A 14,383-nucleotide genomic window follows, 5' to 3' on the forward strand; every position below is an offset into this window, starting at 1 on the left:
CTGTGAAGTTCCACAGAGGGGTGGAGTATGAGCCAAGGAACAACACATTGAACTTTGATGTGTATCCGAATCGGGGCAGAGTCCGTATTCTTTGTAATTGTTAATCTGGATCTAGTGAATTTAAATGTGGTTTGATAAGAAGACTGGCCTTTCTACTAGGTATCATTTTTTTACCATCTATAGTATATTTGCCATCTGATTAAAAGACATCTGCTCAATGTGACGTTTAAGTTAAAAACAATTTATTGCAGATCGAAGACAAAGCAGATAGAAATCTCAAACTAAATCATCTGAAGAATGACATGTTCACATTGAAACAGAACCATACACATAGCACATATTTAAGGCACTTTAATAATCTTTGTAGGAAAACAGCAATGAAACCAGACAAATTGCTCCCAGGATGGAATTCTAACCATCAAAAGCTAGAAAGACGAAACAAAGGTTTTTACACAGGACAGATTTGTCGTTAGTTACATTGAGCTGATGGATGTTGAACAGCAGTGGAAATGTTACAACACAGACCAAAATCCCTGCAGCACGAAAAGTGAGAGGTGAGATTCCATGACATCACATTGTGAAGGTGGGAGCATCACTACCATACATGACAGTTTCCTGAATCTTTCCCCCATTAGGCCCATTTTATTTTAAATTTGACCGAGCAGATAACACAGGAATGTCTCATATTAAAAAGGGAAAATATTACACGTGTTGCTTTGCCTCCCCAATGTACATAAATATACATAAACTACGCTCAGTGGTGACAAAGCATCAAGAGATTCATCCAATTCATTTAAGGTGACTCTGCAGTTCAGGAATTTCAGTGGCGCTTGAAAACTACACACGATCCTTTAATCTGCACTGGCACTTTAATTCCCACTTTAAATAGGTTAATCATAATCTCTACGCTTGAAATGTGCTTCTTAGAGCTTTGGTCCCTTTTCCACAACTACGTACTGTAACCTCTGCCCCTCGGCCCGCAGTGTGAAACCGATGATCCAAGACCAACTCCTTGCACATGGAGATGAGCTTCGGAAAAAAAACGGGCAAACAGTAACATCGCATCAATCCAATGCTGTGAGATTCACACTGATGCGATGCAGAGGGTCGAGGACTGAGGTGTTTGTACAAAGTAAGAGAACGAAAATAAGTATTACAGATGAAAAACAGAGCAGCAAATCCATTTTTGGTCTGTAATAAAAAAACTCTCCCAACCCGCCAACTACCGATGGAAGACAGTGTCAACGCTTCAGCTTAGTCCGAGTCCTCGTCGTCCAAATACTCCTCAGCGTTGCTGATTGTGCGGGTGACGGCTGTACGAAGACAAAAGAACAGTGATTAGCAGTATTTTTAAAATTCCCATCTTCAAAACCTTGTGATTCTGTAAGTGGTCCTTAGGTTTAAGAGCCTCTTCATCCCTTATCCAGTTCTCAACAGGAATATTAACTTTGATTAAGTACAACATCTTTAGTTCATGCTGCTTACACAAGACAACACAGGCATTATATTTATAGATTCAGAAGCTCAGGCTTTACCCAGGTGATGTTTTTATGCAGGATAATAGACTTGGGCTCATCTCATGTGGCAGTCACATGACAGAGATATACAAATCTTCATCCAATAATCTGTTTTGGGTACTAACATGACATTGCTCATTATTTTATTTAAAAAATGTTTTCCAACCAGGAGTTAGCCCTCGGAAAGTGGATATTCAGAGTCGGTTAAGTCTCTTATCTTCTGATGGTCACTGTCTACAGTCTGGTGTATTCACACAAAACAAGCAGATACTTTTTGTAGGTGTTTTAGATCCAGACAACATTAAAGGTCAAACTCTATTCATAGATATCTGCGTATGAATGCAGATATATTGCGAGGCCGAAAGCGAAAGCATTTTGATCAACATGTTCCTGCTCTGCACTCCACATGGACTGTTCACCTGTGGGCAACCAAAGCCAAACCTGATTGGTCAAAACTACAAACCACAAACCAGTAAATCTGGTTTACTTGTCCACAGATTCTGCATATTAACATCCAGGTGCATGTTAAACCGAGCTCGAGTGCTGCAATCTTGCCCCCTAGTGGCAGCTGTACTTACTGCTTCCCTGCTTCCTCTTGAGAAGTGTAGCACACTGAGCGTTAGTGGCCATTTCCAGAGCCAGCTTGTTCTCATTGTTCCTAATGTCCGTCCTTGCATCTGAAAAGAAAGTACACAACAAAATAGAAACTACACAGGAAGACACACCCTAACCCAAAAATAAAACTGCATGTGAGCACAGACAAAATGGCCTTATTTCCTCAATCTGGAGTCAAATGCTCATTATATGCTTTGATCGAATGTTTCTGAAACTCTCCCTGTTTGACGCCCTTTTTGATACGTTTCCAGATAAACATAAAAAAAACAGAAGATGACAAACTCACCCTTGTTCAGCAACATTTCCACAATGTCGGAGTATCCCTTCCAGGCCGCCGCATGCAGAACGGTGTCCCCAAGTTTATTCTGAGACACAAAACAACATAATCAGTGACAAACACCCCGACGAGCAACAACTTTGATATTATCCAACCCCATTTGCATCATGTACTTCTAATCCATCTTCACTGGCTTCAGGTCCAGCATCATATTCAAATCCCTCCACGCCCTGGCCCTTCGCTATCTGTCTGACCTCCTCCACCTCTACACTCCACCTCGGAACCTACGGCCTTCGGATACAGGCCTGCCTTCCTACCATGACGGGGCATTCAGTGTGACAGCCCTCACAGCTCTGGAACTCTCTCCCAGCCGAGAAACTGAACTACCAACCAGGAAACCGCTCATAGCGATCACGTCTGTCCCGGTACAAAGTTTTCCGAACCTTGGGCACGCTGAAAGATGCTATATCACTCCAAGATATTATCATTATTAGTGAGTTTGCTTTTAAAACCCATCTCACCTGCTGGTTGAGCTCCACATTGGACTGGCCGAGCAACGCCTCCACCACATCTGGCACAGAGAAAAAGAGAAGTTTACGTGAGGAATTGAACATCAAAAGACACTTGACACATCAAAAGCAAGCAGGGAACAATGGAGGGGCACTACAGAACTGGAACACTCACAGAGCAAGTTCCTGTTTTTGAGTACTTCACTTCTGTCCTCAAAAAAATCTGACTACATGTCCAAAATAAACTAAAAATAATGTGTGTTTGTTAGTGAAAGCTGAACTGCACCAAAAAGATGGTGTATTTTCTCCTATCAGACATATTACCTTTGTGTCCTCCATGGCATCCCCAGTAGAGGGCAGTGTTTCCTGCCTTATCCAGCCCATTAATTCCAACCTTGTTCTCCAAACATTCCCTTAGCCAGCTCAGATTTCCTGTTCAAACACACAAATATGTCCCATGAACACACAGCGTGCACACAAAGTCGAAATGAGATGGGTACTAATAATATGAACAGTGTGTGAGCAGAAAGGGGCGAAAAAAGATGTGAACAGGACCAAAGCGGCTTTTACTGTCGCCACAAAGACACAACTGTGTGGGAGGGAAGGTATTACAACATAGATAGATGTCTCAAAAGACATTTAACAGATAAGACGAGGAAGTAGTTGAGTGTGCACCTCGTTTGGCTGCTTCATGCATTGGGTTGTCAATAGACTCTGCCTGCTCAGCCACTGAAGACACAAAACAAAAACATCAGTGCAGGGAAGGGAATATTTCATGGGACAAAGGTCTGTATCATATTTCAATCCCCACATTTAAACTTCTACTCACCATAGTTACTTGGAATTAGTCCCGTCCTTCCTCTGCATGTTCCCTTCCACCAATTAGTGTCGCTCTGGGGATAAAAGTCGTGCAGAAGTCTTTGTTTTAGTAAAATCCCAGAGTTAAATGAGATGAACGGAGCAGAGAAGTATAAATAGAATGGAGAAATGACAGCGGACGATGGAAAATGACAAAATACAAATAGGGCAAAAGAAAGAGGAAGAAGTTATTTGAATTTTGTGAAACACGAGGACACGGTGACGAAGACAAATCTGAGGTTTCACTTACTGTGTCCGAGATGTACAAGATGTCCCCTTCTTCAAAGTACAGCTCGTCCGGCTGGAAACCAAAAAGTTAACGATGAGAACATGTTAGTGTGAAATTACCTAAATTTAAGAAAAACAAAACCTGAGATAATGTGCTGGGTATTCTCAGCAGTTTTGTGTCACATTTCACCCACTTTCTCCTCCCCGGCTTCTTCCCCTTTCCTCCACCAACTGAAACAATCATCACTGATACATTTTGATGATCGTACACACAAGTGTTGATGGAGGAGGTAGAAGCTGTCTTAAGTTTTTATTTTATTTACATAAAGAGTTCTTCTTTAGAGGTATTTGTTGGGTGAGTCGCTTTTATGTTTCAATAACCTTCTAATATTAAGCAGGTTCACTGGCTTCAGCTTCTCTAATGTCACGTTTTGTCCTTTCCCATACGACTGTGCTCTGAATATCTCGTTCATCTATCACCACCTCTCTTCAAATCTAATGGAGCATGTTTTAAACTATTCTCTGACAATTTCACTGAATCAATTTCTAAGTTATTCTCCATGTTTTTGTTAAATATAAACATCATGTTCACACATTTTAAAGGATTCATTAAAACAGTCTACTTCTGACATTTTATCACTCTCTTTTTACCATGTTTGAGTTTTGATTTGCAAAGCATCACTGGAGGTCAGCAACTAAATATGTGGTTAAATATCCTTTTATCATTGTTGCAAAATCTGCACAATGTAGAATGCAGAGATTTAATATAGCAGAATTTTGCAATGCAATTTCTTGTTTCATTAAATGCTAATGTCACCAAATCAAGTTACAAAAACTTTTGTAAAACACACAAATAAAACGAAGCTTGCTGAACACACAAATATAGTTTAAAATTAAGCAAATACACAAAGAAGCACTGTAAACCGAAATACTCATTAGGATCAATATCGTTATTTCATGTATGGAAACCCACGTGACGGATGAATCTATTGACAGACGAATCAGTATTTAATCTGATTTGAAAGAACTCAATAAATGGTTTTCAACACTCATGAAACATTAGAAAAACAATCAATCTTACATATGAGGCTCTTACCGTTCTGGGTTCGAAGGTGAACGATGCTCTGAACACCTTAACTTGACCTGGAATGAGAAAAAGGCCGATAATCAGTATGTGGCAGGTTAGAGCAGAAATGTGAACAGGTCACATTGTATTTGAGAACAGACACAATTCCACGAAACCACAATGAGCCTACAGGTGAGTCAGTATAAATAATCTTGGCTTTATTTTGGTAAATTCCACACACACACACGTGCTCAATAAAATCAGTGTCGGAAATTATCCATACATTTTCAAGAGCCATCTGTGAGAAGCATGTGACTCTACAACCTCTAACACTTGTACATGCAGTGCAGGGACCATGGAGCTGGTGGTTGTGTGTGCAGCCCCGAGGCAGCGGGTCCTGGGGCCTGCGCTGGTTCACGGTCGAGCCTGCCGTTGGCTCGGCTGCTGGAATGCAACCAGAGTGGTTGAAGCTGAACCAGTTCAGAGAGAACGAGAGAAATCACTTAAAGAAACAGTGACATGCTCCCAAACCTTTGTTTTCAATAATCCTCTTTATTTCTGGGACCACATTGGCACAGAATGCTGAACTGTGTCTTTAATATCTTTAATACAAGGTTCAGGACACAACACAAGCCAAAGTAGCAGCTTTTTATTTGATTATTTTGATTTGCATCTGATTTGTAGATAAACATCACTCAGTGCTTCACTCTACTGACGTCCCTCTACCATTTGTCTAGTTGTCAATGCTCTTATTGTCAAGAAAGCTGCTGTCAGGCACGTCTCAAAAAATCCACTGGACCCCCCCCCTACATGCATTTGGTCATGTTATGTATTGTGACGATTATCATCCAAAAGTGTTTGATTGTATTTTAAAGGTGCGTTCAGGGACGGAGGCCACAACCCTCACCGTGTTCTAATCACTACAGCCTGACCAGTAATGGATTGTTTAGGTTAAATCCAATTTTAAGTAGTAGAAAATTCAAAATAAATATTTATATTGCCTTGTTGACTTTCCAGCCATGTCTTTCACCAACTAGTGAACAACTTACTGTGAGGACACCACTTGACTGTATCCTCAGCTGCTGCACACACTGCAGACACTGCCTAGATCATTATAAACAACTGTGTTGGAACAGGTTCCTCTGGACAAACTATGTGATGACACAATTACCCACGAAAGCATAATTCTTCAACATAATGTTCGCTCAAACTTTTTTTCATACTACAGCATATCAGACAACATAGACAGCGATGATAGTTACAGGACGTTATTACTTTTCTTTTTAAATGTGCTTCAGTGTTATTCTTATTTCTCTCATTTTAAGGACTGTTATTGGGGCTTGGGTTATCTGAAGTTCACCTTATTACACAAAAACCACTGAACCGAAACTAACACAGATATTTGTTTTTCACTCTCTTGGTGATATCTGCTGCAGATCTGGATTTCTCTGAAGTAAGGGTGCTCTCTTCTACATTACGCTTGAAACTGGGTGATGTCTAAGTTGTGCAGATCCTCCTAACTTACTGATAAAAATCAATCCATCAGTTACATTATTTCTTCTTGTATCACAATGTTTATCTTTGTTGTCCCTGTTATATTAACAAACAGCAAAAAATGTATTATCCTCACAAGCCAGAATTGAAAGAAGTCTTTATAAGGATGCTGATAATTATCAAACAGCTTCCTGTGAGACTGACACTGATGAATTTGCTTCCAGACAGCGAAGAGAAGCTGGCCAGGCCTGAGCGTTGGACAGAAGCAACTGCTCCCCTCTGCCGTTACTCAAAGTTCCTATTTAGTAAACACACACAGTCACAGTGAGTCAGAATGAGAGTCTGAGTCGCTGCACAAGCTCAGCTCTGTTCAGAAAGAATGCGTCTTCTCTGCAGGCCCGGTCATGTCGCTCAAAACACACAAGAGCCTGTGCCGACTGGTCCAGGTTCTCTCTGCCCCCCCCCCGGGCACTCACAAAGATTTACCGAGACTAACATCATGCAAAGAGAAGAGAAGAAAAATCTCCTCTCAGCTGGAACAGAATGTTATCAGGACACTTTTATTAGCTTGTGACGTAATTTGAGATGATCATCATTGCAAGGGAAGTTTCAACAGCTCTAGTCGTGTCCCTCCTAAAAACATGTCAGATCTGGGTGGCTACTTCATTTCTGCATGAAGCCCGACCCCAGATCCTAACCACCACAACCTTCCTTAAGAGCCATTAAGGCAGAAACTGGAAACGTTTTAATAAACCAAATTGATTAATTGTTTGGACGACAAAATGTCAAAACAGTTGACAAAAAATGCCAAGCAAAGCTTTGCAGAGCTGGAGGCGTCATCTTCAAATGTCTTGTTTAGTTTAGCAACCAGTTTCAAAACAAAAATACATTTAGTGTTGAATAATATATAAAACTGAGGCAGCGACTATTTAAAACACTGGACCCTGAGGAAATAGGTCTTTCGCCAAAACGATGAATCAACCAATCGATTAATCAACTAATTCAGCTCCAAATTAAGCAGAATTAGTTACCAGGTCAGTTACCAGCAGTCCTGAAACCACCACAGGCTAATTTAGATGATCATGAGAGAGACCAAGGTCGTCCGCCTCGGAAAAAAATTGAGGAACTGCTCTCAAATCTCTGAATCTGCACATTCATGTTAAATATATCTAGTATAAGCTGCTCGCCATGCAGCTCAAAACATGTAGGTAGTGAATGTATGTTACACATCCTCAGCTGTGTAACATACACCTGAGTCCTGGGATGTTCACATCTCGTGAGAGGCGGCTCTCCTACAATGCATCCAGCTGCCATCTGTCCCACAGAGGATCTCATCTGACCTCACGACCAGGTGAGGGGTCATGGAGTCGACTCATGATAACCAAGAAGAAAGAAGAGTATGACATAACGTGCCGCTATCAGCTTTGACTTCATCAGAGAAGAAGACAACTCACAGCTTTCTTTATTTGCTCCCCTCATGAGAATCTTCTCTACCCGGTGCCAACCTTCCATTTGCACCGCAGACTACATCCCAGAAAACGATCATACAAATGCTTTCAACTAAATGTAGCATTTTAACATTCACACATATCGTAATTCACTGGGGTGTTGTATTACACTGCATTTTGTTATTGAAAAGTTCCAAAAAGGATTCAAAACTATTATCAGTCGATAATTATCATGTTAAATGTCACATTATTATTTATTTGAAGATTAAAGACAAATGTTTGCTCCGGAAGGTTTTAATCCCTTCTTTATGACTTAACAACATTTGCCTTTTCACTGTGCTGACACAATGCATAAGCCATGCATCAATACATAAATTGACTTTTATTGTTATGCTATTGAGGACTATAAAATTGCAATATTACTTAGTATTGTTTTATTGCCCAGTAACTCTAACAAAAGATGGACTCTGTACTTGTATTTATATAAAATAAATTTCATTCAAGTTATACAGTGTTGCAAGTGGAGCTGAAGCACTTAATTAAAAGTTGATTTCAGTCTCAACGGGCCCATTAAAGGTTGAGTGTGTATAATTTAGTGACATCTAGTGGTGAAGTTGCGTGTTGCAGCTGAATACCCCTCACCCTCCCCTTCCAAACATGTAAGAGAACCAGTGGCCTTCAGTTGTCCTAACATTTCAAAAGATGTTTGGTTACTGTAAAAAAAAAACATGGCTGCCTTCGTGGAGAGGACCCGCTCCTGAAATATAAAGTGTTTAAATACAAATGGTCCATTTCAGGGTAAAGAAAACCACAAGTCGTACAATATAAATGAAACACACCAGAGAAATCATCACAAGGATTATTTTATATTCAATTTCTGCCAATAGATCCATTTCCCCTCAAGTCTTAATAAAGAGTGCATATTAAATATGAGGGGAAATGACCTGCACCTGACTGTCAGTGCTTATTAGGCACATTTCCTCCTCTTGGGTTTCAAACAGCAGCACAGACAGGAAGTCAAGAGGAAAGTCACTGACCAGAGGGTGATCAGCACATCGGAACCCACCGATGACAACACACTCACTGAGAAAAATAGGGAAGTCTCTAACACAGACACACGTACACTCGCACGCACGCGCACGCACGCACACACACAGGCCTGTTGCTGGATCTCCCTGTCAATCAGCAGCGAGGACACTTGCCTCAGCTGCTCCGTGGACCTGCTTCTCTCGCCGACTACCGGTGGAAGTCACGGAGAAGTTCGCTTCCGCCCTTTTGATCAGTGTTCCACGCACGGACGACAGAAATCTGCGGGACTCACTGACACGGTCACCGCCCACGAAGCCGCCGCCGCACAACAAGGTGCGTTGTCCTCGTGCAGTGGAGAAGTCAGAGGTGGATTCGAAGTGTCCCATGTCTTCGGTTCGGTGGTCTTACCTGGTTTGGCCGGTTTGGGAGGAGGCTTCGACATTTGCGGGACTCGGAGGAGAGAAGGAGGAGAAGCTCGACAGAAGCGACGCTGGACTCGAACCCAGCAGAAAGAAGAGAAGCTGCTAAAGCTGCTGCTGCTGCCAACGAGGAAGTTCAGCGAGAGGCGGACGAGTCGCACTGCGCACGCGCACAACACCGACCTGCAACTGCTGCTAAACAGGATGATGAGAGAGAGAGAGAGAGAGAGAGAGAGAGATAGAGAGAGACAGAGAGCAACAAATGTTAGATAGATAGATAGATAGATAGATAGATAGATAGAAAGATGGATAGAGAGACAGATACAAGTTAGTTGGTTAGATAGATAGATAAATGGAGAGATAGATAGATACATGGATAGAGAGAGCAAAAATAGTTAGACAGACAAATAGATAGTTACATAAATATATAGAGATATAGAGAGATAGATCGATAAATAGAGAGATAGATTGATTGATTGAGATGGATAGATAGATAGAGAGAGGGGGAGAGAGAGAGATACAAGTTAGTTGGATAGATATATAGATAAATAGAAAGATAGATAGATAAATAAAGGATAAAGATACTATTCAAAATTAAAAAAATGAATAAATCAAATCTATTAACATTTGTTTCACTTCTTACATTTTGTATTAATTCATCTATTTTGTCAGTAAACTTAAGATGTTTCTGTTTAATAAGTGTTCTTTCTTTCTTTCGTTCTCTCTTTCTTTCTTTCTTTCTTTCTTTCTCTCTTTCATTCTTTGTATCTTTGTATCTTTTTGTTTTAACTTGTTTGTTCATTCGGTTGTATCACTAGTTTCACATTTCACTTTACTTTTATTTTGACTTTGTTTCAAATAGCGTCTTGATTTTCGCAAACGGGCAGGGTCCTGAGTGACGTGGCAGTTACGTCGCGGCTCCATCAGCGAATGAGGAGCGACCAGTGGCGGAACAGAGGGAGCACCGAGCACGGAGGAGTTGTAGAGAAAGACGTGCACGAGTTAAATCTGCACATAATCTGTCGAGTAATCAGGTTTGATCAGTTTCACATCCGAGCAACTTTTTGCAGCGAGGAAACACAACGAGCTGAGATGAAGACACTGGTGGTGGGAGTGGGAGGGTAAGTCAGGATGATGGGACGTGAATGTGCTGGTTTGTTGATCTCCTTTCAATGCATATCACTTGTGATGTTTATACCATCTTACACCTCAGATACAATCATGACTGCCCACGTGCTGTTGTCACAAAGGATCATAAAAAAACACAACATGAATAAATCTGAGTTTTTAACAATGAGCCTACTTTATTTAGTCAGTTTGAGATTCTGAACTGGGAGACACAGAGGTGCAGTACAACATGTATTAATCCTCACATTATTAAATGGTCTAAACTCATGCAGTGGGGCATAGGAGACACAGCCAGGTGAATACAGCCCGGCAGCATGTGACATCCATGTGGCGTCAAACACTGATAAGAGTTGTACTCCGAGAGAAAAGTCACTGTAACAGAGTCCAGTCGGAGAAATCTCTTCTGTGCAGCTCTCAAGTGGCTGACAGGTGATATGAATGTCTTTCAGGATGACCAATGGTGGGAAGTCGACTCTGTCCAAGAGTCTGCACCAGCTCCTACCCACCAGCTGCCTCATAGCACAGGATTCATACTTCAAGGTAGAGCTCCAGGTCAGATCACAGCTTTCACACCGGCTGCAGGTCGGAGAGTTTGAGTGATCACAGTGCGTCCTTTCATTCTCCAGGAGGACTCTGTCGTGCCGGTGGACCACAATGGCTTCAAGCAATATGACAGTGAGGACACTTTGTTCAATTGTGGGTTATTTAAGTCCAAGGTTTGGATTTAGACCAAGGGAATTGCTTTGTTTACATTTGTCTTCAATCATTTGTGCCATTCTGTCCTGTGACCTTCTGATGGAAGGATGCAGGAGGGGGACTTATACTATTAAGGACACAGATCATGTCCTTGGTGTTTTTTTCAGAAAAAGCTGGAGTCTAGGTAATTTTTTTTGCAAATGGGTATTTTCTTTATATTTAACATGACTAGTCTTGTAAGGCCAAGAAAGAACATAAGAGTTCAGTTTAAGATCCGTCCACAAGATTTATGCCTGGCCATTTAAGCAATGTTAATTAATAAACAGAATAAAATGTAAGCAAAATATACAAATAGATATTGAACACCAATGCATACAAAACTGATTACTTTGGAATGGATCGCTTTAAGATTTTACATTCAGTCACAAGATGAAAAATCTTACAAATGAGTAAAGAGTGTAAACATTTCTCTGAGAAGCTGTTTGTGCTCATGTAGCGTCACTGCTGGGTTTCAGTGCTCAGTGCTCTCCACATGGACACCATGATGAGCGACGTCCACTCGTGGCAAAGAGACCCTGAGTCGTTCCTGAGGCAGCGAGACCTGAACCCAGCGGAGACGACACCGCCCGACGTGTATGTGCTGATAGTCGAGGGATTCCTCATTTTCAACCACAGGTACACGAGACAGGAATCAGTCACCACGTTTATTTCAGTCATTATCATAATGATTTCAAAATTACAGTGTATTTTACAGGCTCAACTTTTCTCACTCTGTTTGTGTGTGTGCGTGTGTTTATTGTTTACCTTCCCAGGCCTCTTAACGATCTATTTGACAAAAGATACTTCCTTGAAATTCCATACGACGTCTGCAAGAGGAGACGAAGGTTTCAGATTTGATCATCAAACAAATTAATTTAGTGTTTTTTCTGTTCCTCGTAACCTCTGTTTCTTTTTCGATTGACAGCTCCCGGGTGTACACCCCTCCTGATCCTCCCGGTTACTTTGACGGCTATGTGTGGCCGATGTACCTGAAGAACCGGCGGGAGATGGAGAGCAGGGTGTCTGGACTAGGTGAGAGTCCAGTCAAAGATACTGTTCATAGGATTGGGTCTGTGATTATTGGAGCATGTCTCTTATATGTTTAGCATTTGTTTTTTTAGTGATCCTGGATGGACTGCAGCCAAAAGACGAAGTGCTGGACGCTGTGTGGAAAGATGTTTGTCAGGAAATAGAAAGACTCGAGGGTAAGTTTTAGAGATAATAGCTTTTTTCTCTGGAGATCTCTCACAACTACTTTCTTATTTTCTTATTAATCAATTATTAATCTGTTTCAGTTGTGAGTGAAGTTCTGCGTCAGTTTGTCTTTGCATTATGGGACAAAATTCTGACATCTTACTGGTTTTGCAGGGTGATCATACGGAACATCTATAACACCTGCTAGATTAATAATATACTTTTGAACTGATATGTAGTTTATCTGTTACCTGACTTAATAGTGACAGTTTTCTTTAAGACAGTCGAGACTAAACACATCTTCAGTGAAGCAGATGTAAAGTGAAGCCTGTTCGCTGCAAGCAATATACAATAATTCATCATCAACAACTTATACTGAAGTAAAAAGTAATTTTTTGTGTTTTCTTTGTTGGCTGTGAATATTTTGAATTTACAAAACTTTATATTAATGTGTTCATGGAGGTACAGACCCTTGGAGGAACTCTTCAACACCATTAACATAGATATGTTAAATATCTCTCTGTGTTATGATGCTCCGATGTGTCAGAGTTTTAATTTGATTTCATGGATTTCTTGTTTTTGCAGAGAAAGACAGAACAAGATGAATTCCTCTGAAGGTGGTGACCGCTTCAACGGAAAGGACCAAAGCAGTGGATGAGAATTACCTGATGTTGTAGTGTATGAAGTTCCGCAGCTGAAGACTGGAGAGAAGCTGTCAGAATAACAGTGAACCTATTTTAATGGACAGTATTACTAAGTTAGGATACACTCTGAATATGAGTTTTTTTAATGCTGAATATGAGACATACAGGGCACTGATGTGATATGTTACACTTTGTTCTTCTCACAGTAATATGTCTTTTAATATGTAAGGATTTGACGTGACACATAATTGCTAAAGACTGTCACTAATATTTCTTATTATAAATAATGATAATTTTTGTATTTTCCATAATTTGTCAAATCCAGCCGATGGTTTGCAACATAGACTGTAGATAAAGATGGACGACGCTTCTCTACTTCCTCCCACCATCTAGAAATCAAGCTAAAATATCCCTGATACAATCACTGCCATCTTGAGGCTGAATACGTCATTTCGAGTCAGAGTCTGTACCGCAGCCATCAGGGGACCAATCACAACACGGTCTCAGCTGTCAATCAACACCAGGGAGCGATCGAGCTGTCATGTCGTCCATCTTTATACACAATCTATGGTTATGCCTGTGTATGAATGATGTCCTTTGTCTCCACCTTGTGGTTGGATCAGATACACTGGAGACAAACTAGTGACCCAGTTCTTACTGTTTTTATTTTTCCTCTGTGACCTGAAAACAAACAAGTGTCTGATTAACAATAAAAGAAACATCAAAACTCAAAGTCACATTCTTAACCAGGTTTTCTTATTTATCGTCACAAAAACAACAAGGATCAAAATATGTTTGCACGGAGGGTGTCCAGTCCAGGTGAGAATTGGAAAACAAGAATCTACTACAGCCAAAACTCACTCAAAGTTCAATTGTGCCCCAAGGTCCCTATTGATCAACACATTTCTTCTTTCTTTCATAAGCTTCAAATCTGATTAAATCAAGGTCCACTAATTATCTTCAGATGACACTCCACAGGTTTCATCAGTGTGTATCTTGGTTGTTACAAGACATTTGACCTCTGTTACTCGGACCTTATCTATTACATGCACTGCTTTCAGCACATTTCCACATTTAAGATGCATTTATTCGTCCCAAACACATGCACAGTCATGCAAAGGCACACTCATGCAGGTAGGGAAATTTAATCTCTGCTTTTGACCCATCTGGTGCAGTACACACAGAGCAGTGAGCAGCCATGTACGGCGCTCGGGGAGCAGAT

At 40.9% G+C, this 14,383-nt stretch overlaps 2 protein-coding genes across 3 annotated transcripts; one reads left to right on the forward strand and one right to left on the reverse strand.

The window, feature by feature from the left end:
- Positions 1-220: 220 nt before the first annotated feature.
- ostf1 (osteoclast stimulating factor 1) lies at positions 221-9,618 on the reverse strand. The gene is made up of 10 exons (XM_053419845.1): positions 9,450-9,618; positions 5,101-5,147; positions 4,027-4,077; positions 3,748-3,811; positions 3,594-3,647; positions 3,243-3,350; positions 2,931-2,980; positions 2,419-2,497; positions 2,096-2,194; positions 221-1,313 (listed from the first exon to the last, which is right to left on the reverse strand). Exons 1-10 carry the CDS (start codon positions 9,481-9,483, stop codon positions 1,255-1,257), a joined length of 645 nt encoding a protein of 214 aa, XP_053275820.1. The 5' UTR covers positions 9,484-9,618; the 3' UTR covers positions 221-1,254.
- nmrk1 (nicotinamide riboside kinase 1) lies at positions 9,158-13,803 on the forward strand. Of its 2 annotated transcripts, none has more exons than XM_053419843.1 (8): positions 9,158-10,581; positions 11,038-11,140; positions 11,215-11,263; positions 11,800-11,959; positions 12,097-12,168; positions 12,249-12,355; positions 12,445-12,528; positions 13,103-13,803. In XM_053419843.1, exons 1-8 carry the CDS (start codon positions 10,391-10,393, stop codon positions 13,120-13,122), a joined length of 786 nt encoding a protein of 261 aa, XP_053275818.1. In that variant the 5' UTR covers positions 9,158-10,390; the 3' UTR covers positions 13,123-13,803. The 2 variants fall into 2 exon arrangements, with proteins under 2 accessions (XP_053275818.1, XP_053275819.1); XM_053419844.1 differs by having other exon boundaries at positions 9,164-10,581; positions 11,038-11,128.
- Positions 13,804-14,383: the final 580 nt, after the last annotated feature.

Source organism: Pleuronectes platessa, chromosome 4 (genome assembly GCF_947347685.1).
Source record: "Pleuronectes platessa chromosome 4, fPlePla1.1, whole genome shotgun sequence".
NCBI classification, from domain to species: Eukaryota; Metazoa; Chordata; class Actinopteri; order Pleuronectiformes; family Pleuronectidae; genus Pleuronectes; species Pleuronectes platessa.

Bases quoted from the DNA above. Each gene is read 5' to 3' on its own strand.
- ostf1 (XM_053419845.1), bottom strand. From the start codon at position 9,483: ATGTCGAAGCCTCCTCCCAAACCGGCCAAACCAG. The intron at 4,078-5,100 runs GTAAGAGCCTCA...TTTGGTTTCCAG, and splicing joins TCACCTTCGAACCCAGAACG to CCGGACGAGCTGTACTTTGA. The intron at 1,314-2,095 runs GTAAGTACAGCT...GTCTTCGTACAG, and splicing joins CAAGAGGAAGCAGGGAAGCA to CCGTCACCCGCACAATCAGC.
- nmrk1 (XM_053419843.1), top strand. From the start codon at position 10,391: ATGAGGAGCGACCAGTGGCGGAACAGAGGGAGCACCGAGCACGGAGGA. The intron at 11,960-12,096 runs GTACACGAGACA...TTACCTTCCCAG, and splicing joins TTCCTCATTTTCAACCACAG to GCCTCTTAACGATCTATTTG. The intron at 12,529-13,102 runs GTAAGTTTTAGA...TTGTTTTTGCAG, and splicing joins GGAAATAGAAAGACTCGAGG to AGAAAGACAGAACAAGATGA.